Source organism: Panthera uncia (assembly GCF_023721935.1).
Source record: "Panthera uncia isolate 11264 chromosome D3 unlocalized genomic scaffold, Puncia_PCG_1.0 HiC_scaffold_8, whole genome shotgun sequence".
Classification (NCBI taxonomy): domain Eukaryota; kingdom Metazoa; phylum Chordata; class Mammalia; order Carnivora; family Felidae; genus Panthera; species Panthera uncia.
In genome coordinates this window covers 71,998,408-72,020,866 of record NW_026057586.1, presented here as the reverse complement: position 1 = coordinate 72,020,866, position 22,459 = coordinate 71,998,408, and the positions used below count along the sequence as shown (strand labels likewise).

Here is a 22,459-nt window from a genome sequence, read left to right as displayed (position 1 = left end):
CAGCCACCTTCTTGGTGTGGCCTGATCCCAGGGAGCTGTGGAGCCTAAATGAAATCAAGGCTGTCCCACCTTGAGGGACAGGACAGGGCCTCCCAGGGCCCAAGGCTCTTTTCCAGCAAGGGGTGCAGCTGTGAGCAGGCAACACTGATGTGGTAGGGGACAGTGTGCCGACAGGAAAGGGGATCTGGGGGCATATGTGGCATGTGTCTACTGCATGCTCTGCTCTGCATCCCTCTGTCCCCTGCCCCCACTCCTTCTGACAGAACCCAGTGCCTCAGGTCAGAGCTAGGCCTGGCTGGCCTCAGAGGAGCCCTCTGTCTGAAATCCAGCCACCAGCCTCCAACCCCCCAGCCCCTCACTGGGACTGCCACAGTGACCTCTCAGGCACCTTTGCTCTCTCCTGGCCTCTGCACTCTGTGCTCCCCCAGCAGCCAGGGGGATCCTTGTCAGACTGTAAGACAGAGCATCTCTCCTGTGCTCAAAACCTTCCCACAGCTGGCCATCTTAGTTCTGAGCCAGAGCCTGAGTCCTCCCAGGGCCCCAGGGCTCTGTGACCCTGCATCTCCCCCCGCCCTGCCGTGCCCCCTCCACTTTCCATGCTGGGTGCACTGGCCCTCCTGCTGTCCCTTGAGTATCATCCACAATCTCAACTCCGGGCTTCTGCACTGGCTGTTCCCTCCACCTGGAACACTCTTTGTCCAGAGAGCCAATCCATTCTTTCCCCAAATGGCTCAGATGTCCCCAACTCAAGAAGCCTCCCTTGCCCATTCTATTTATGACTCCCCAAACATCCCACAACACTGTGTTTTCTACCAGGGCACACAGCTTCCTTACCGTGTTTACTGCCCCCCCCTTGCCCCCATCACACTTACCCCGCTCCCCATTCACACTTGTGAATGCCGGCTTCGCAGGGCAGGGACGTTGGTCTGTGTGCCAATGATGTGTCCTACAGGCCCAGGAGTACCCGGCAGGAAGCAGGTGCTAATAAATCCACCCCAGCCCTTTGTACTGAATGAGGGAGGGGCCAACTCATCACAGGGAGGGGACAGCCAGGGACTTCTGGGAAGTCTTCTGGAAAGGCCCTGGGCCTCCCCCAGATGAACACGGTAGATGTGTGGCCACCTCCCACCTAGTCTTGGCCAACCCTGATACTGCTCTGCCTCTGAGCCCTCAGCCCAGATGTCCCTTCATCTGGTAAGCCCATAAGAACTGGGCTTCCGTTGCTGCCACCGGAAACTTGCCCCCACCCCAACTCCATCCCTCCCTCAAGGCCCTGAGGCCCCTTCACAAACCCTGGTCCTCACCCTTGGCCTCCCCACCCAGCTCCAGCCTTTCTGTGCCAGTGACAGAACACAGCCTGGGGCTGCAGCTCTTCCTTTGCCCCAGTCCTCAGCAGCCACAGTGGCCATACCCCCACACCCCCTCCACACCGGTCCTCCACCCCTCGCCCGCCCCAGGAGAGCCCCAGAACAGCCAGCAAGACAAGACGAACACACCCAGAAACTCAGGCCACATAGGAACTGAGCCCAGTTGAGGAGCTGGAGGAGCCAGGGCAGGGATGGTGGGTACAGTGTGGCTGTGGGGCTTCCTGGAGGAGGCGGGTGGGGTTGGGGCCTCAGACAGTGCCATCAGTGTTTTTGCGCCCTCTTCCCTGCCATGAGGTGGGGCAGGGCTGGGGATGTGCGTGCATACGTGCGTGGCGTTATCATAGAGGAAATCAATGCCTGGCACTGGCCCAGTGTTTAAGGGAAATGAATAGATTTTGGCCGAGGACAAAGAGAGTTTGATTAATCAAAAATTGGATAATGGAGGCAACACTCTAATTATTTTTCTTCCCAGCATTTTATCGAGAAATATGTTTGCACAGCATATCAGAGGTAACAGAGTGGGTGAGGGGGGGGTGACCATGCTGGAGGAAAGCCCAGCCTGGGGACAGGGCCACCGCACCCCACATGTGCTGATGTGGAGGCTGGCTGGCTGGTCCTGGTGGTTACTCCATGGGGCCACAGGAAGCAAGAGGGGACATGTGGTGCAGGCCTGAGGCTGCACACAGCTGGGGCAGCTTGGGTCACAGCAAAAGGGGTGGGCAGGGTTGCTTGCTGACATGGTGGCCAGGGGGAGTGGAGGTGCGGCACCACCAGCTCAGGTCACTGGGACCTCCTGCAGGGTGAAGGCTGCAGGTGTCAAGTACTCCAACCCATGGTCAAGGAGGGTCTTTGGAAGTCCCTTTGGGCAGTTTGGAGCAGTTTCTCATGTTCACCTTGGTGAGCTGCCCTGTGGCTGAGGTCAGATAGGACGACCGGGCCCCACAGGACCTTCTCATAGCCCTCCCTTGTCACTCACCTCCTCCTCCTGCACTGTCCCCACCACTACAACACCGTTTCTGTGGTCACCTAGTCTCCTAACTCCAGGCAGCCTTCTTGGAGCTCAGCATGAGGCTCACTAAATTGCTCATTCATTCATTCAGGGTACAGAAAGAGGCTGCCATGGGAAGAAACATGCGTAGGGTCCTGGGTTGCCTGTTAGACTCAGGAGGCTGGTGGAGGAAGCACTGAAGAGGAGACGAGTCCTCACCTAATCTGGGGGATCAGAGTCAGTGTCTGGGAGAAGGGAGAGATGAAGGAGAGATGAAGGATGAGCTGAAGCTTCTAGGCAAGAGTCACGGTGTAGTGGGCGGGGTCAGCCAGTCCTTGGCAAACACATCTGAGTCTAAATCCTCCCTCCAATACCCACCATGGACATCACTTGTCAACCATGACCACTTTCCCTCTGAGTCATAACATAGCCCCAGAATCCTTCTCAACACTCTGTGCTTTGGACAGTCACTCCAGAGTTGGTACAAGAAATGAAAACTATCTATACCCTTGACCAAGGCCAATTTAAAGGTGAGGACACTAGACCCAGACAGTGAAGAGGCTTCACCAGCGTCAGCATTACAGAGAGAGCTGGGACTAGAACCCAGGTCTCCTGATTTCCTCTCCAGTGCTTTTCCCCCTGCACCAAGCGGCTCTGCTGAGCTGGTCTTGGGGCACAGGCCATAGAAAGGCCATTCAGCCATCACATGGTCACTGCAGACACGTGTTCCTTTCCTACCACCGGGATCTAGTCTTGCTCTCTTACAACAGTTTCCTATGGACATGCCCCTATTTGTCATGACCATATGAAACCTCTACGTCTGACCAAGGACTTGCCAGGTCATACCATGTCACTGAGGGGCCAGGTGTCAAACTGAGGCATCTGATTTCCAGTGGCAGGGACCCATGCCTATAATGGCAGCATGAGAAGTGAGGCACTCACCTGCCTTGGCTTGTGAGCGAACCACAGTCGGGCCTCACTGGTGCACTGCCAGTGGTGTCCACCTATAGGTGATTTGTGTTTGTTGGCCAAACCTTAAGGCCAAAGACACACCTCTTGGGATCAGAGGGTTGAGCTGGAGCACTGGTTCTCCAGTGTGAGGACTATAGCCACTAGGAAGCCCAGCCCTCTGCATGAACATGGCTCAAAAGATCATGTTAGCCCTGACCACTTGCCAGTATTCATTTACCCCTTGAACAGCCATTTCTTGAGGCCCTACTATGGCCAGGCCAGGCTCTGGGGCTGGATTCTCAGTGGCAAACAGCCAATGAAGGTCTTGACCTTACAGAGCTTACATTTAGATCCAGGAGAGAGATAGTATATAAAATAAATAAAACAGGTAATAGGTTATATTGTGATGAGTGCTAAGGGGAGAAATAGAGGCAATTACCCACTTGGGAAAGCCACCCCATCTTCCCACGTCTCAGTCTCCTTGACTATGAGGACAAAACTGAGGTAAAAATCAGCCCCTTCTTGGAGGAGTTGGTAGTGGAAAGATAAAGTGAGCCTCTGCCCTTCGAAGGCACTAGCTCACTGTAATCCACAGCAGGTTCTGCTGCTGTCCTCATGAATGCCAGTGTTTGGGCTCTGGGGGAAATGTGCATAACTGAGCCTACTGTCCTCTGCTCCAACACCACAACCTTGACCTCCCTGGCTCACAGGGGCATAGAGCCTTGCTGAAGGGCTCAGGGCTCAGATCCTGGAACCCTGCCTGGAAAGCTCTCCATTCCAGAGGTTGGGGAGGGCTATTCAGTTGGGGCAGGGTCTCTTTCTGAAACGTTTGCTCTGACCACTGTCTGCACAGCCAGGAAAGGCACAGCCGGCCTGGACAAACCCTCGGGGAAGGGTGTGTTTCTGGCTAGAGGCTGCTGGAAGGAATGCCGGGCTTGACACTGTTTGTAAGGCCTCTCCCTGCACCGTGGTTTTTAACAGTCTCGCTTCTTAGCACTTTTTGATGGATTCTCCAGGGATGTCTCTAAAAGAGAGTTATACCTTAATTTAGAAGCAAATAACTCAAAACTCTGTGATATACCAGGTTCCTTTGGAAAAGGGATGAACTCAAGGAAGCCATTGTTGTATGAAGCCAACTACGTGCCAACAGGACTGCCCAGCCCTCAGCCCTTGAACCGTGCCTCCCTCCCGAGGTTAAGGGACAGAGGGGGAGGAAGCAACACTCACAGGAGGCCAGAGTGAGGCTTGCAGGCTGGCTCCGACTGACCCTAGCGGCCCCAAGTGCCAAACACAGCCCGTGTGCCCAACTGCCCAAGGGAGAAGGGGGAACATGGTGGCAGGCCCGTGGAACTGCCCTCCCAGTGCCATAACCAGGCTTCATGGGCAAGCACTTGGGCAGTCAGTCAGGGCCCCATGCCTCGTGTAATGCTCTACTGTCTTGAAATGTTTAACAACTTTTACCAAGGGCCCACAAATCATATAGCTGGTCCTACCCCTGTTGCTCAGTCCCCATGCACTCCACGCATACCTTGGGGTTTGCCTCAGAGGCCCCGCTCTCCTGAGAACACCCTCTTCCACAGTCTTCCTCCACTCCACGTGGCCACTCCACTCCACTCCATGTGGCCATCATGATTGTGCTCCCACCTCACTTGCTGGTCAATCTTTCTCAATCTCTTTTCTGGAAGCTCCTTCTCGGCTCATGCTCTGAGAGGTGAAGGCCCTGAGGCCTGACCCAGCCCCTCTGGTCCCACCTACCCTTGATCCTCAAGTGACCTTGGCCAGTCCCTGGCTTCCCATACACCTGGTGCCAAGGACTCCGGGTTTCTACCCCCAGCCTCGCTCGCCCCTCTGACCGCCACATGTGTCCATGTCTACCAGGTCTAACCTAATTTCCAATTTCCTACCTCTCATGATGGAGTCCGCATCTTCCTTCTCTGCCAATGCCACTGCCATCCCTCCAGCTGTCCATGCTTCCCGTCCATCATTAGGTCCTCTTTAAAATAAACCCCATCCAACCACTTCTCATGACCCCTACTGCTCCCACTGTACTGGGTCAGCAGCCTCCTGCCCCTGACTGTTGTAACAGCCCCTCACGCCCCCCCCCCCCGTTCTTGCCCCCATGTCCATCAACCACACAGGTCTTTTAACAGCAGAATTAGTTTGAGTATCTCCTCTTCTCCAAGCTTTCTCTCCTCTTCCTGCCTCACTGGGGCCTGCCTGACCTCCTCCGTAAACCACCCTCCCTACTGGGCTCTGGCTACCTGGCTTTCTGGTGAGGCCTCCAGCAGCAGAAGTGGGTCAGCCTCAGTGCCTATGCACCTGCCACCCTCTTTCCTGGTGCTCTTCCTTGTCAGTCATGACTCACCCGTCACTCTCCATGGCACTGTGCCAATGGTCCCTCCATGCAAAGGGACCCCCTGACCCTCTCCCATCCCCCTCCCATTTAATTTGGTTCTCTTCACAGCACCTACCTTACCTGGCATTCAGTTACCCAGGTGTTGTGTCAGCCTCTCTGAGACTGCTGTGAGCACCATGAGAGCAGACGCTGCATCTGTCCTGCTCCTTGCCATATCCCTGTGCCTGGCACAGTGCCTAGTACTCGGCAGGTTCTGGTAAATATTAGCCAAAGGAATGAATGAATGTGCGAACCATTTCTGTTTCCTCGGGCTCTGTACGGAGGGCTGACATCTCCCATGTGCTCCAGGAGCCATCAGATGGTCCCTGTGGTTAGTCCCTGTCAGTTCACTACCGCGAGCATCTTCTCTGCCAGTGTAGATGCGTGTAAGGGGCCAGACACACGGGGAGGTCCCATGCAGGGATAGGTGCAGGGACAGGGCAGGGAACTCTTGGCTCTGTTTATGGATGAAGACAAAGAAGCTCAGTCAGCATAGGGTTGGGCCAGGGGTGATAGGGCCAGGGCCTGACCCAGGTCTTTGGAGGCCTCAACTGGAGGGCCCCCCGAACCTGCTTTGGGGCATCTGGGCCTTTCCACGTCAATCCCCGGTCTGCCTAAGCTGTGTCCGGCCACTGCTCTGGGGCTGATCCTCAGCATTTGCCATGATGCCCCTATCCATTTCCTTTTGCCCTCTTTCCTGCCAACCACAGCGCCTGCAGGCGTGTGTCTGGAGGCTCAGTTACCCCAGGTTTCCTTCCTGGGGTTGTGGGAGAGCAGTATGCTAATCTTCTTCTTCCAGAGTTCTTGCAAGCCCAGCCATGGTCAGCAGCAGTGAGAACATCCTATACCCACACAGCATTTTAGGTCTTCCGAGTGCTAGCAAGAGACAGGATAGGGCTGCCTCATCCTCACATCCAGGGACGGAAGGCACGGCACACACTGCCATCACAGGTATGTACGCATGAGAAAAACACACAGAAAAACACGCTGTTCAGGCCACACCCCGAGTCTCAGGCCAGCCCTCCCACCATTCAGTCGTCCATCCCACTGGCCTCTTACAGGGGCCCTTGCCAAGTCCACCTGGTTACCCAGAAGTTCCTGAAATCACCCTAGAAGCTTCTGAGATCTGGACCAAGGAATTCCTGAGACTCCACGAAACAGAAGAGCTGAGAGGTTGGGCACAGAGGGAGGAATCCATTCCATATCCCAAATCTAGCATCCCACAGACTCCTGCCAGAGTCAGAATGTGGCCTGGCAACAGGCACAAGAGTGAAGTGGCTCTATCCCTCTTGGCATAATCTGCACCCCTATGAGGGCAGGCAGGCCCTGCTCTCACTGCAGCAACATGGGCTTCAGCCAAAAGCTGAAAGTGAGTGTGTGTTAGGAGTTTGGGGGGGGGGGATGCCACATACATGAGTAACAAACAGCCCCTTCAGAGGGAGAGCGAAAACATCCCCGGGTATGAGCAAGTGAGCAGATCTAGGGCAGAAAGTGACACTGGCCTTCCAAGGAGGAGGGACTATGTCTTATTTACCTCCTGTCTCAGAAAATCAACGTCTGTTAGAGGGACACACAAGAGTTTTAAGCCAAATGCCAGTGTCTTGTCCCTGGAGCACGAGGAACGTTGAAGGCACACCACTTCATTTGAACATGGCCAGGCTTTCCCATTCAATCAGCCCCTAAATGGAGACTCCCAAGCCTCCCTGTTACAGTTCACAAACATCCACGCCCCAAAGGGGCAGAGTCTCCAACTAAATATCATTCTCCATCCTGGCTAGGAAGGGGGCCAGGCTGTTGGTGACCCAGTACCCTGGCCTTGCCCATGAGACAAGGTGCCTGGAAGGGCAGTCTAGGTTGCAAGGAGACCCCAGAGTCTTTCAAGCTCTTCCCCAAGCCCACCCCAGCTCCTAGGTCACAGAGCTACTCCCTTTTACAGATGAAGAAACTGTGGCCTACCTGGAAGAGCCACAACTAACAAGCAGTGGGGTGTTCCATTTCCCCAGCTCCTTTAGCTCCTGTGCACCTCTCACCCACCTTTCCCACCACACCACCTATGTCTTCCCAAGCACATCCTGTGCTCCTTCCAGACCCAACTGCCTGAGTGCCCTCTCTGTGGTTTGTTCCACTTTCTTCCCTCTGCCCACAATGCCCACCCCATATGTGCTCATGTCCTTCAAGCTCCAGTTCAAATGTCACTTTGCCCACAGGCCCATCTGATTCCAGCCCAGACCTCATCTCTAAGGTCCCTCCAGAGGCCCTGGCACCCACACTCAGGGTTGGGAGACATTTCTCCCCTGTGGGGTGGTGCGTCGGTCTCAGGAGGGCAGGCCTAGTCCACTCCTACCTCACCGCCAGGCTCTGGGGGAGCAAATGCTCAGTAAATATTTGTTTAATCGAATTTGGCCAAGGAGCCTCCTCTAGACAGAGCCCAAGGCAGCCGGACTCACTCCCCAGAGCAGGGAAATCACTTGGGCAGAAGGGAGTCCATCGGGGGCTGGGATGCCTCACCAAAACAGGCAGACCTCGCCTACCAGGCGGGTCCCTCCATCCTGAGACAGGGACTCTAGGGAACCCTGGTCTCCGCACTGTCTTCTTCTCTCTTGTAACAGAGATCCTCAATTCTCGGCCTAGGCGGAGTCCTGCCATCATCACCAAGGCAGGCTCAGCACCGCCCTGCAGGCAGAGCCCCCGTGGATCTCCCTCAGGATACGGAGCCCCAGCCCCGAGGCCCTCACACCCCTCCCCCCAAACACCCCAACACCCCCACCGCCTTTTAAGGGAAAAAAATATTGAGCCAGGAACATATCACAATCGCAGCAGGTCGATACTCATCTCTTGCTCTAAACGCTTCCAAAAGAACCTGCTCTCTGCAAGACCGGTGACAGAAAACTGCGAGCCACTCGGCCCCGGGCCCAGGCCTCCGGGGCCCTCTCCTTCGTTTCAGCCAAGGCCACAGGTCGGCGCTCCTGCGGCTCGGGGTCGCCTCCTCCCCGCTCCCCTGGGAGGGAGACCCCGCCTCAGCGCCTCTCCCGCAGGTCTCCTGGCCCCGGCTCCGCACGGGCGGCTTTTTTCTTTTTGGGGGGGTAGCGACGCGGCATCCCCGGCAGCCCTTGCCCACCTCCCGGGCCCGCGGCCACCCCCTCCTGCCAGCTCCTCCGCCCAGTGGCGCCCCTTCCCAGCACCTGCCCGGCCCGTGGTCTCCCCCTGTCCACCTCGCAGGCATCCCCACCCTGGTCGCCCCCACCCCGGCCGGGCATCCCTTTCGCTGCTCCCCGGCGCCCCCCGCCCAGGCGGATCCCTAGCACAAAGGCCCGGGTGGGGCCCCGGGTGGGGGTGGGGTAGACGCCCCAGCCGCGTCCCCTGCCCCCCGAGGTTCAGCGTGTGCCCCGGCCGCGGGTCCGCTCACTCACCTCCGGGCCGCCGCACGGTGCATCGGCCGAGCTGCTCCGGGTGGGGCGGGGCGGGGCGGCGAGCGCGGGCCGCGGCGCCCTCGTTCCGCACTACGCGGGCGGCGGCACCCGCGCGGGGACGTGACCGGACCGCGGGCGGCGCACACCCTCGGGCCGGCTAGGCTCCCTCCTCCCGCTCTCCCGCGCCGCCCGCCGCCCGCCCGCGGGTCCGCCCGCCCCGCGCAGCGCTGCCGCCGGCAGGGGGCGGAGCCGCGAGCGCAGCGCGTTGCCAGGCCAACCGCGGGCGGGGTTGCCGCGCGCCCGCCGGTGACCACGCGCTGGGCGCCACCGCCCCGCCACGAGCGCCGGCTCTCTTCCCATTGGGCAAGAGCGGCTGACCGATGCATATGAGGCCCAATGGCAACGGGCAGGGGTGGAGCCACGGTGCCGCGCGCGCCGCAGTCCCGCACGAGCTGGCGCTGCCCGTACAGGCGTCCCCGGAACCTGGCTGCGCGAAGGCACGGCTCCGAGCTAGCAGGACTGCTTCTCAAAGAGCCAGAGACAGAGCTTAAGAGTGGCGGAAGGCCCGGGCCCCCGTTCGCCTCCCCCAGTTTGTATTCGAACCCAGCTTGGCACTAAACTCCGCCACCTTGGGCAACCAACTGACCTCTCTGAGCCTGTTTTGCAAAGTGGGGCTAGTGGCACCTGCTTCCCTGAATTGTCGCGACCAACCGCTGGAACGTGTGCAAGGCTATGAGGCTATTCAAACCCTAAAGGTTTACACCAATGAGGTTAGTGCAGCGATGGGAGGGACATTAGTCATCTTTGCTGCTTGCTACCCCAGCGTGAAGGGGCTTTTTAAACGGTCCCTGGCAATCCTGGCCATAGAAGGTTGCCTGGAAAAGGAGGAGAGGAGGAAGGGTCCAGGATGTGTCCCTTAGATCAGAGAGGCAGGAGGGAGCCAGCCAGCTCAGTTAAGGCCAGGACCCCCGCCGCCTTTTAGAAGCTTGTGGAAGGTAGAAGGCATCTAACCGGCAGCAAAATGTACCTGAGCCAGTCTGCCAAATTCTTTCAATTTCCGGGGAGGCCCATTTGTGGGCTTCAACGCCAGGAGTCCCTCACTCCTGTGCTTAAAAGACTTGGGCCAGAGAACCAAGATATTAATGCCACTCCTTGTCTTTTCCATCATTGTAACTTGAAGCTTGGTGTATTCTAGAGCATCCCTGGTGAAATGCAGATTCTCCTAGAGACACCTTCCTTATCAATTTACACCCTCATGGTCACATTGCAAGGATCACCCAACACCTGGCAGGAGCACTGGAATTGATCATTGGCAAGGGCGGATTGGGTGGTCATCCCAGTCCAGGTTTGTGGTTTGAAGGCAGGGGCGGGGGTCCCATTCTGCAGGCTGGACGCTGTAGCATTGCAACATTATCCCATAACCTTTCTGGGAATGTTTCCTCTGCTTTTTGAGATGGAGACTGTTGGACTACATATCCTGTGACATGACATGCCCACCTGTGAAGAAGTTGCCCAGATTCTCAGGGACAGGACAGATGTTGGTGATGGGCATCCCGAGGTGAACGTAGACCTGGCACAGCGCTGGCTGGAGGTGGTCAGTGAGAACTAAAGGAAGGTGGCCAAAATTGTGGGGCTTCTCTGGGTGCATGCCCTCAAACCCCCAGCCTGGATCAGGCTGGGCCCCTGCCCACAGGACCACTCAGAGGCCAATGGATGTGATACCAGGAAGACGATTGGCACAGGCCCTGCCCTGATGTGGATCAGAGGTGAGAGGGGGTGAGGGTGAAGCACAGACCCAGCTCTGTTGCCCGTACACCCTTGGGTGAGTTATTTCACCTGGATGAGCCTCAGTTTCCTTTTCTGTCAAAGGGGACACTAATAGACTGTCCTTAGTGATTCTGAGGGGAAGTGCACGTAGGCACATGTCTAGAGATGGGTGAGGGCAGTTTCTGTTGTAGGATTGGGGTCAGAATTGAGCTGTTTGCAGAGGCAAACTAGATGTTAGTGTAGATGACCCTCTACAGCAGTCCGGGCATAAGATCGGAGCTAGCCCATGAAACAGCCCAGTGGAGCTGGCTGCTACCTCCCTCACCTGACCCTAGGGGCCACTAATGATTGTAACCCTTCATACAGCAATTATTTGTTGATGACCTCCTCTGCACAGACACAGTTCTGGGATTTAGACAGGCCCGACCCTGCCTGTGGACCTTCCTGTCTGTGGGGCAGTAATCCACCATTACTCTTGCCTCACGGAGGAGAGCCCTCCCCAGAACCCTGGGCACACATGCAGGGGGAGAACTGGGCACTGGGACAGCAGAATGGAGGTGGCCTGTGACCTGGGACAGGAGAGAAGCATGTTCCAAGGTGGGGGATGTGCTGGATGTGAAGGAGCTATGATGATTGGAGGAACCCATGGGAGACCAGCATGGCTGGAGCCAGCAAGCAAGTGTGGGTGCCAGAATACAAAGCTGGAGTGGAGCTGGGGACAGTTGAACCGGGCCAGGGGCCCTTATGCAAGATTGGGGATGTTGACCTAAGAACCACCGGAGAGTTTTAAGATTAGCTTTTTATTTTATTTTAATTTTTAATTTTTGTTTATTCATTTATTTTATTTAGAAAGAGCATGAGTTGGGGAGCGGGGCAGAGAGAGGAGGGGAATCTTAAGTAGGCTCCATGCTCAGCATAAAGCCCAATGCAGGGCTCGATCCCATGATCCTGGGATCGTGACTGAACTGAAATTAAGAGTCGGACACTCAATTGTGCCACCCAGGTGCCTCTAGCTTTTAATGTCTTTATTTTTTTAAAAAATTGTTTTAAGTGTATTTATTTATTTTGAGAGAGAAAGAGAGAGCATGAGCAGGGGAAGGGCTGAGAGAGAGGGAGAGAAAGAATCCCAATCAGGCTCCTCACTGTCAGTGCAGGGCCAGGTGTGGGGCTTGAACCCACAAACCGTGACATCATGATCTGAGCTGAAGCCAAGAGCCAGATGCTCAACCTACTGAGCCACCCAGGTGCCCCCATTTTTTTTTTTTGAGAGAGAGAGAGAGAGAGAGAGAGAGAGAGAACAAGCAGTAGAGGGAGAGAGAGAGAAATCTCAAGCAGGCTCCACACCCAGCGTGGAGCCTGATGTGAGGCTCAATCCTATGATCCTGAGATCATGATCTGAACCGAAACCAAGAGACGCTTAACTGACTGAGCCACCCAGGCACCTGAGATGGTGTAGGTTGTCTTAATATGCAGAACCAAATAACAAAAATGTCAACTATTCATCCCAGAGAAAATAAGAAAGCAGAGATTCTGCATGAAGCTGAGTTCAGCATAGGGCTGCAGAATCACTGAGCGACACAGTGTGTCAGGAGAGGGCCATGTGGTGGCTGCAGCCATGACAAAGAGCTGGCCCTGGCAGGGGGGGGCAGAGTGGGGAGGGTGGGGGCCAAGGAAGAGGCCCCCATGAGAAGAGGTGCTGGAGGAAGGGTGGTGCTTGCTAAGCACATGAAGGACCAGTGGGAGAGGTAGCCGGGAAACCAGCAAGTAGAGGGTCCTGGAGCCTCAGGAAAAGTGTCTTGAGAGGTAAGATGGGGTCAGCCACATCATATGCTATTGAGAGGCCCAGTAAGCTAAGGACAGGGATGTGTCCTCATGAACAAAGGTGGGCACAGTTGGGGGTCAGTGTGCCAGCAGTTCAAGGCATGGGGGCCACATGAGGCTAACACTGGACAGGTGGGTCCCCCTGAGGTGCAGATGGCCTGGGGCTGGGGCTGGTGCCCCATCCTCAGTCCTTCCTAGCCAGGAAAACAGGACCAAGAGATAACAGCTTGGGGCTCTGTGGTGAAAAGAGGAAGGGGGCCCTAGTGATTAAGCCTTGGACTTCACCAATCCTGCAGGGACAGATGGCTGAGGAGTGGCCTCTCCAAGTGGTATCAACCTATCTCCAGAAAATGACCAAAACTCAGTCACAGAGCATTCCGTGCCTGGGCATCATGTCCCTTCAGTTCCAGAGCAACTGGTGGAGCTTTCTGGCTCATCAGTCACTGAATCCGTCCTGGCACACCAGCCATGCCAGACCGGGGGCCCTCCCCAAATACACCCATGCCTCGTGCCTTTGCCCTTCTGCCCCATGAGGCCCAGCTCCCCTGGGCCTACCTTCCTGCATGCCCAGAGTGCCTAGGATGCTGGAACTCCTCATCTATGTGAGTATGAACCTGTCTCGTCACGACTGGTCCCGGGCAGATTGTGCCATTGGTCTCCCCACTACCCGAAGATGGGGGTGGTGGCATCTTGCTAGTCTCTGGATGCAGGCAACAGCACCCTCCTGTCTGGCTCTTCTCCCGGCTTGACCTGCTCTCCCAAGCCCCTCTGGCTGACTCTCAGGCTGTGGCGGGGCTGAGTGGGTTTCTCCAGTTTATTTCCTTGGGGTCTGTGCAACCCCCCCAGCCCCAACTTGAACAAGCCGTTGCAGATCTGGGTTAGTTATAAATAGCCAGGCCTGCAACTCTCCTTTTAGCTGAAAAGCAAAGTGAACGAGCAGAGAGAGACACACCCGGCACGCGTTTTATTTTTAATCTTCTCCCTCTGTCTCAGAATGAACTGGGGTCCCAGTGCTCAGCATTTCTAGGAGCAGAAGCCCAAGACAAATGCCTGGGGCCCTGGCTTTGCCCCTGTCTGCTGTGTGATCTTGGGCACTTGAGTTGCCACTCTGGGCCTTGGTTTCCTCACCAAGGGAGGGAGCAGTGGAGGTGATCACCTCTAACAGTTGGACTTGGACTGTCTTCCTCTGCCCTTCCCCCTCCCCCCTGGCCCCCGCCTGTGCCCAACAACACCTTTGGGAGGAGAGGGTCCCTGGAAAGCCTAGGTGCAAGTGAGGCCCCAGTCAGGCCTCACTTGGGATGATGCACAAATTGGGATGATGCACAAATTCCTCATCCCCAGCCCTTTGCTTGGGTGTCCCCCAGCTAGGAACTTTCTTCCTCTATGCAAAATCTTTCCAGCCAGCCAAATCCTTGAAATATCGAATGTTACCTCCCCATGGTGAGCTAGGAAGGGGCTGTCTGGGTCACGTTGTGTCTGAGTTGGACCCAGGGCTGGGGCAGGTAGGGAGCCTGTGGGCAGGTGCCTGGGAAATGGCAGGTGGGAAATGGACCTGGAGCAGTCCAGGTGTGTGGTCTGGCAGTGCCCTGATGGGGAGGGTGAGGCTGAAGGGGAGAGACAGAGGCTGTGTTCCTGCAGGGCAGGGACTGCAGCTTTTGTTTTTGTATCACACTCCTCTAGTGGATCTCAGTGATGGTGGAGTCCCTTATTATGCTAGGCCCAGCTGTTTTGGGCTTATGATGATAGTCCCTTACAGAGAGCATGTTCCCACCCACTACCCATTGGCATTGCACAACTCCTTGCCAGCTAGGCTGGTTTCAATAATGAGGAAACCAGGCTCAGAGAAGTTAAGTAACTTGTCTAAAGTCACACAGCTGGATATATTTAGGAGTACAAGCTAGGCACTTTTGGAAATCCGTGTGTATTAAATCTTAAAAAGCCTAGTACTCTTTTTTTAAAAAAAATGTGTATTTATTTTGAGAGAGAGCATACATGCAAGTGGGGGAGGGGTCGAGAGAGAGAATCTCAAGCAGACCCCGTACTGTCAGCACAGAGCCCGACGCGGGGCTCCATCTCACGAACTGTGAGATCATGACCTGAGCTGAAATCAAGAGTTGGAAAGTTAACCAACTGAGCCACCCAGGCGCCCCAAAAAGCCTAGTCCTCTTAAAGCAATGGGAAACTGCTTTTCCTGTATCATGAATGCCCTGAGAACAAATAGGGCAGACCTACTTCTTCCATCATGACACCCCAGTGAGAACCTGGCCGGGGAACTAGGAGCCACTGGACACGCATCTGTGCCTCTCCGCCCCCTCACCCTGGGGGCACCTGCCATTTGACATCCTCAGGAAGTGAGGGAGGAAGGCTGGGGTGATGTCTTCAAAGAGGAAATCCCTGGTGCTAATTGGCACTTAGAGACCTTTTGGCTAATTAACCTGTTTATTTGTCTCTCTAGAGCAAATTAGAGGGTTTCTGGGGAGGCGGAAGAGAGAGGTGTTGCTGGTGGCCACCTCCATGGGGGCTATATATGGCTTCTTGGTGGGTGGTGTGGGCCACTGGGGAGGCCAGGAAGAGGGCTGGGAGGTGGGCTGGGAAGTGTGGGCTGCCCTTCCATCAGTGCCCTGCTCACTTCCCAGTAATGGCTGCTATGGGAGCAATTCTGGGCACATGGGAGTTAGGCTCCTTGGGGGTTCCGCCCGGGCTGGTTCCAGGTTCCCCTCCAGACATCTGCCAGAGGGAGGAGGAGCTAGCTGGAAGGAGGGAAGTGGAGTCCATCCTTGGGGAGGCTCACCACACCGCTTCTTCCAGCCCCAGTGCCCCAGCCATGCTGCCATGTGGAGTTCCCCTTTCTGAGGGGGCTTTTTTAGACCTCCTTGGCCAGAGTTCATGGACTTCCTGTCATCTTGGGTTGGAGGCACAGCTCTTTTTGTATATAAGATGCCAGCCTGTTAGCTTCTACCTCAGACTTGATTGCAAGCTCTTTTCCCTTTCCCCAAGGGCTGGCCAGACTGGTCTGGGGTTTCCAGCAGCTTAGAGAGGTTTCAAGTGGGAAGGAGGGGTTTGGGTGGTCCCCCTCCTTCCTTCTGGTGCAGGGTGGGGAAGGGAGGGAAGCTTCTATGCCTGGCCATGCAGGGATGGCTGTTGTGCTTACACAGGATGGCCGCTGCTTCTCAGGCTACTGAACACCTGTTGAACGCCTGTAACTGATGTCCCCCAGTTACAGGTGACAACAAGGCTGGCACCTTTGGGGGTTCTCCAGGGCTGTGTGGTTCCCACTCTGGCTTGTCATCCATAGCCTCCTGCTAGCTGCTCAGGGGCCCAGGAGCCAGAGGCATTTGCAAACCTCCCCTGCCCCACCAGCTCTGCAGAACTTTCCTGGCTCCTGCTTGCTGCCCAGAACGGGTAAGGGGGGCTGGCCCACACTCAGTGCCCTTTCCTGTTCTGCAGGAGCCCAGGGCATTGTCAACAGTGGCCTGATCCCCTCACTCGTGTGGAAGCTGCAGAGGGAGGAGGAAGAGATCCAGGGGCTCCTCTTGGACACACTGGCAGCCTGCCTGATGGAGGATGCCACCGAGGCGCTGGGTAGCCACGTGGTGCCCTTCCTGAAGCAGAAGCTCCTTAGCACCAATGATGACATTCGCAGCAAAGCTGCCCGCACACTCATTGCGGTCAGGTGAGCCTGGCCCGAGTGGATGGAGCAGGGAGGGTGGGAGTGGCCGGCCCTGGGGCTTCTGCTGAGGCTCAGAAAAGGCAACTGAGCTGCCCCCAGCCCTGCAGCAAGCCAGCCTGCCCTGGAGGTCCAGGGAGCCCACCTCAGGGCCTGCTTCCCCTGGCCTGCTTGTGCCCTGGGGGAGAAGGACCCTCTCCCCTGGGGTGGCCACAGCCCTGTTGGCCTGAGGGTGTCCTAGGTTTAGCACTCACAGTCCTGTGTCCCAGGAAGCCCCCAGTCCTGGGGAGCATGAGATGGTTTTTTACCCCCTCCCTCTGAGGAGGGCAAGCACAGGAGAACTGGTGGTGACAGGGGTCACTGAGTGTTCCCTATGTGCCCGGCATTACCTACAGACCGCACATTTAGACATTCCTCCAAGGAAGGTGAGTATCTCCGTTTATAAGTAAGGAAATGAAGGCATAGGGGACCCAGGGTTACACAGAATCATAGTCTAAATCCTGGCCTGGAGCCTGAGGGAGCACAAAGCCTCAGAGCTGGGAGGAAGGGCGGTAGGGAGGCAGCGTGTGAGCCTGGACAGAGATGTTCCCCAAGGATGGGTGGTCCCTCGTCCCCCCCAAGTCCATGCCTTAGATATGGCCACCTGCCTTCATCCTGACACCTCTTGCCTCCCTGAGGCCTGGCTTTCCCTCCATCTGGGATTCTCTCTAGAAACCCAGGCCATCGTTTCTACAAGTGTGGCCCTTGATCCAGACCCCTGGGAGCTTATGAACATGGAGATTCTGGGGCCCCACCCCACGCCCATCACCATCTGCTCTTTGCTCAGAGGTCCCCTTCCAGGGAAGCCTCTAAGGACCATACCTGCTCTGGAAACTGGCAGCCTCCACCAGCCTGCATGTGCTTTGCACTATTCCCTCCTGTTTTGTGTGTCACCCCCAAGGGGAGTTCCTGAGGACAGGGCTTTGCTCTGTTTGCCGCTTGGGACTAGGGTTTCAAAACAGGGGGAGCTTTGGTCCCCTAGGAGACAGGCAGCACTATCTGGAGACATTTTTAGTTGTTCCAATGTTGGGGAGAAGGGGCACTCCTGGCATTGAGGGGATAGAAGCCAGGGATGCTGTTGAGCATCCCACAATGCAAGGGACACAAGAACCATCCAGCCCCAACATCAGTGGTGCTGAGCTGGAGCAACCCTGCTCTGGCCTCAGCATCTGGCCCCAGGGCCTGCAAGGTACTCGGGCAGCCCTGGCTGTGGGAATGAATGAACACATGGGACCCCTGCAGGCGGGCCTCAGGACTCTGCATCTTTGATCAAGCTCCCAAGGGGAGCTCATGGGGAGTCCATCATGTACATTTTCACAGCTTTGTACAGTGCCAGGATTAGAAGTGACTTACAGCATCCTCTCTCCTGAGGGTGGCTCTCTACCGGTGTCTCCCTGGCAGCTTGCTGCTATTTGTGTGGCTGAGCCCATCCCTGGTAGCTCTGGCTCTTACATGGAGTCAAAATGAGTGTCCCTGTGGTTTGCACCCCTGGGTCCTGCTGCTCCCCATTTTGGAGCTGGGGGGAACAGGTCTGTTTTTTTTTTTTCATGTGATACCTTAGGACAAATCTCCATCACCCACCCCACCCTGGCTCCTCTGTGGTTTTGCCTTCAGTGGCCACAGGCCATGCTCCCAGGTTGTCTGAGTGTGGGGGGTGAGACCCAAATCTGTGCTCCCTGGTGCCTTGGTACCCATTGGCTAAGCCTGGACCACCAGGGATAGTCCCAACACAAGTCTTTCTGGTGTCCCCTGGGGTGGTCCTGGGCCCTGCTCACCTCCTCTTGCAAAAGTGAAGCCACATAGTTGTTCCCTCTCTGGTCTAGCATCCCTCTGGATGGCAAGAACCAGGTGTGGCAGCATGACGTCATCCCCATCCTGGTGCACCTGCTGAAGGACAAGGTGGAGGAGGTGCAGGCCAATGCCGCTGGGGCCCTCATGTATGCCACGGTGACAACTCAAGGTGAGGCAGCTTGCTGGCCAGGTGCATCCCCTGTATAGGTGGTGGAGCTTACTGGGCAGTGGGGGGTCACTGCAGCCTCCAGCATGCTGGCTGTCCCTGCAGGCTTTCCAGAACTCCCGTTTTGTGCTCAGCATCCTACTGTCCCCTCCCTGCCCCACCAAAATACTTTCCCGGCCTGTTGTTGAAGTCCTTTCAAGTTTGGGCCCGAGGCTCCACCCTCCTTCTTCTTCCTGGCCACAGTGGGCCACCTACCTGTAGTCCCTCCTGGTCACTCCCATTAGGACCTCTGTCCCCTCCTGCCAGGCTGTTCCCTGGGACTGGAATTCCCACCTCCAACCCAGGACGCTTGTAAGCCTGGATTCTGGGATTAATTATGTCGTTTGCCGTCCTTGATTTGGTTATCTTGAGCCCTAGGCAAACAACTGGAGCCTTGCTTTCATGGGTTTTTAAAAAATTTTTTTAAATCTTTATTTATTTTTGAGAGAGAGAGAGAGACAGAAACAGAGAGTGAGTGGGACAGGGGCAGAGAGAGAGGGAGACACAGAATCTGAAGCAGGCTCCAGGTTCTGTCAGAGAAGAGTACAGAACCCGATGTGGGGCTCGAACTCATAAACTGTGAGATCATGACTTGAGCCGAAGTCGACGCTTAACTGACTGAGCCACCCAGGTACCCCTTCATGGTGTTTTTTTTTTTTTAATCAAAATTACTTGTTTCAATGGGTGGGGTAGGCAGCAAATAAGAGTATGAGATTACCTCTCCCACCTGGGGAACCCCAGCCAGTCAGGCTTCCATGTTAAGTTATCCAACCCTGGGCTAACAGGAGCTACTGGGCTGGTTTCCCCACCTGGAGGCCAGGGTGGGTAATCCCACTTGACCTCTGAAAGCTGTCTGTCCTTCCCCATGCTCACGATTGCCTGTACCAGCCCTATGCCCCGTGCTCTCTTGGTGTTCCATAGAGGACTGACTGGGTCTGACTCTCAATCAGCATGCTGTAAAGCCCCCCAGAATTGGCCTCTCAGCCATTCCCCACTAGACCCTAATGGTGGAATTTGAGACATACCAGAGGAGGAGAGGTTGGGGCCTTCCTGGAGCCACAGCCTCCTTTCGATTATGCAGTGAGGATGCTGACCACCAGGGCAGGGGCTCCCCCCAGCACATTTATTTCTTGGGCGTCCTCAGTGCTGTGTCTCATTTGGGCTTCCTGTGGGAGTTCTTGGAGGGCCGGAGGGCTCATGGTGGGCCCAGGTAACAGCTAGAACCTAGGGATGTGGGGCCACTTTTCACAAAGCTGGCACTCCAGCCAAGGGTCCCCAAGCCCCTGCCATGTGCCAGGCCCTGTGCTTGGTGGTGGGGACCTGGACATCTCAGCCTCTGGTGAACATTGGTGGGAGTGGCAGAGGGTTGATGATATAGAAGAGAAGCATGGCATGTGGTGGCCCAGGGCAGGGGCTGAGCCTCCTCTGGGAGGGGCATGGGTGTTGATCCAAGGGACAGTGGGAGTCAGCACGGCGGAAGGTAGCTGGACAGGTCCCAGCATTAAGAGAAGAGTACAATGGGGTGCCTGGGTGGCTCAGTTGGTTGAGCGTCCGGCTTCGGCTCAGGTCACGATCTCACGGTTTGTGAGTTTGAGCTCCGCGTCGGGCTCTGTGCTGACAGCTCAGAACCTGGAGCCTGTTTCAGATTCTGTGTCTCCCTCTCTCTCTCTGCTCCTCCCCTGCTCGTGCTCTGTCTCTCTCTCTCTCTGTCTCTCTCTCTCTCTCTCAAAAATAAATAAACATTAAAAAATTAAAAAAAAAGAAAAGAGAAGAGTACATTAAGCATAGCAGGAAGGATGGGAGGCAGGGGGCAACCATCTGGCCTTTTAGCAGGCCAGGACAGCGGGGAGGTGGTGAAGGTTAAGGAGCAATGTCTTCTTTACACATTAATGTCTGTGCCCACCACTAGACTGTAAGCACCAAGAGGGAGAGAACTATGTGAGTTTTTGTGCCTGACACAGAGTAGGTGCTCAAGAAGCATTTGCCACATAAATCAACAATTGGGTTTTACTTTTTGTGTTTCCTTGTGAAAACTGGATTGCCGGAGAGGCATCAGGGTGGTTGGGGAGAAGCCAGTTGAGGGGCTGGAGGGGCAGGAGATGAAGAGGGCAAGGTGGGAGGCAAAGGAAGATGCTAGGCCTTCGAGGGAGTGAGGAATGGCACCTCCCCTGAGGCCAGATGCCAGGATTGGGCTGGGGTGAGAGGAGGCCCCCTGAGGAACGCGTGGTGTTGGTGGCCCACAGGAAAGTATGCTGCCCTGGACACAGAAGCCATCCACCCGCTCCTGAGCCTGCTTGGCTCATCCTTGAGCAAGGCACGGTTGAATGCCACCAAGGCCCTCACCATGCTGGCTGAGGCCCCCGAGGGCCGCAAGTTTCTGCAATCTCGTGTGCCCGTCTTCCGTGTCCTGGAGGATGACACCAGTGAGGCCGTGCGGCGGGCAGCACAGATCGCCGTCAAAGTCATTGAGTGGAAACCCTGAGCCTTTTACTGGGCCAGATCTGATAAGCTGCATGCCTGAATAAATGGGCTGAATCTCTTTATCTTGCGTCTGAATGGCACTTTATATTCCTGGAGTGTGGTCACATCTTCCATTTCCTGCAAAGGGGAAACACCCGGCCTCAAAGGACTGGGTCATGGTGGCCAGGCAAGGAGGCATGGGCTAAGTCCAATGCCCAGGGATGGGAGGGTGGCATTCTGGCTCTCTGCTGGGGCCAAGAGTCCCCACAGAAGGTAGACAGCAGGGCTAGGCCCTCCAGAGACAGGGAGGGGCAGGAGTTGGATTGGGAGAAGAAAGACAGTTGGATCTGGCACAACCCAAGTTTCAGACATTTGAGTGACCAGGCCCTTAGGTGTGGCTGGATACTGCCCTGTTCAGCCAGTTCTTCCCCCTTCTCACAATGGGTGTCAGGAGGGAAGGTCACAGTGCCAGCCTATGTGGGCTCTTTCAGGGGGAATGTGAGTTGTATGAGGCCCCCTAGAGATGCACGCCCAGGACAGATATCTTCCCCGAGAAACAAGAAGTCTTAAGAGTAAACTCCCAGCTGGCCTATGCCAACCATACCCCAGCCCCACAGCAGCCCTCTGTCCAGCCTTCCACTTGGGCCTCCACCTGTCTCCACTTGCCTCTCTTCTCCCCCAAGTGAAACTGGCAAATGAAGCTGGAGAGCTTGAAGGGGTTGGAGGAGAAGCCAGGCTGTGGAGAGTATGAGGCTTGGGAACCCTTTAATCTCCTCCAGCCTTCCCTGCCTGGTCTGGCAGGATGATGGTTCTCAAGCCAGTTCTGACCTCTGTTCTAGAAGCTTCAGGAGGGGAGCTTAGCTTCAGGGGAGCTTTTTGAGGCTCCCTGACTCAAACGAGGCTTTCCTCATTATAGCGCCAACCTGCAACCATATTTCCTATGGGACAGAACTTCCCAGGCTCATGGAATGCCCACTTCTCCCAGAATAAACGTTATCAGCAGAACCAGAGTCCTCAAGTGAGCACCTTCTTATAGTTCTTTCACTGACTGGGGCTTTCACTTTCCTAGAAGCAACAGAGAAGTTTGTGTCCCTGGAATTAGAGGATTAGCCCAAGTAGGTGCTCTTGTTCTAAAAGGGACTGGCTGCTGAGCCCATCTGGGGTTTCGGGTAAGTCTCATTCTCAAAACCGGCCCCATAGGAGGAAACCTTTTCTCCTTCAGCAAAACAGGTGCTTGAGGACCCCACTTCTTCATGTCCCCTTCCCACCTCAACCCATGGCAGCTCTGGCCAGGGTCACTGACTGCCTTGCTGCCAACACCCTGTGCTCTTTGTGTTTGATCCACGCTGTGGCCCAGGTGTGGATACTCCCTTCCTGTAGCAGCTATCTTGGGCCTCCTTCCAAGGCTCTGGCTGTGCTCTCTTTGGTCTCCTTTATAAAACTCCCTTTCTCTACATGACCAGTAGTGTTGGCATTTCTCACAGCTTTGTCTAGGCCTGCTCTCCTCCCACTCTGCCACACAATCTCACCTTCCTGGTATGGGCCTTCTCTACCAGGTTCTCTTCTTAGCTAGGCTTGCCCACTGCCTTGTCTCCCCC

General features: G+C 55.9%; 2 protein-coding genes across 2 annotated transcripts in view; one reads left to right on the top strand and one right to left on the bottom strand.

The window, feature by feature from the left end:
• GNAZ (G protein subunit alpha z) overlaps positions 1–9,281 on the bottom strand; it is a 53,610-nt gene extending 44,329 nt beyond the window's left edge. Inside the window, exon 1 of the mRNA XM_049619093.1 lies at positions 9,112–9,281. The gene's annotated coding sequence lies outside the window, so the exon portion shown is untranslated. The remainder of the gene's footprint in view (positions 1–9,111) is intronic.
• Positions 1–20,944, top strand: part of RSPH14 (radial spoke head 14 homolog) — a 79,792-nt gene extending 58,848 nt beyond the window's left edge. Inside the window, exons 5-7 of the mRNA XM_049619094.1 lie at positions 16,147–16,372; positions 18,229–18,365; positions 20,645–20,944. Of these exons, the coding sequence (XP_049475051.1) occupies positions 16,147–16,372; positions 18,229–18,365; positions 20,645–20,883 (602 nt within the window). The 3' untranslated portion in view covers positions 20,884–20,944. The remainder of the gene's footprint in view (positions 1–16,146; positions 16,373–18,228; positions 18,366–20,644) is intronic.
• The last annotated feature ends 1,515 nt before the right edge of the window (positions 20,945–22,459 follow it).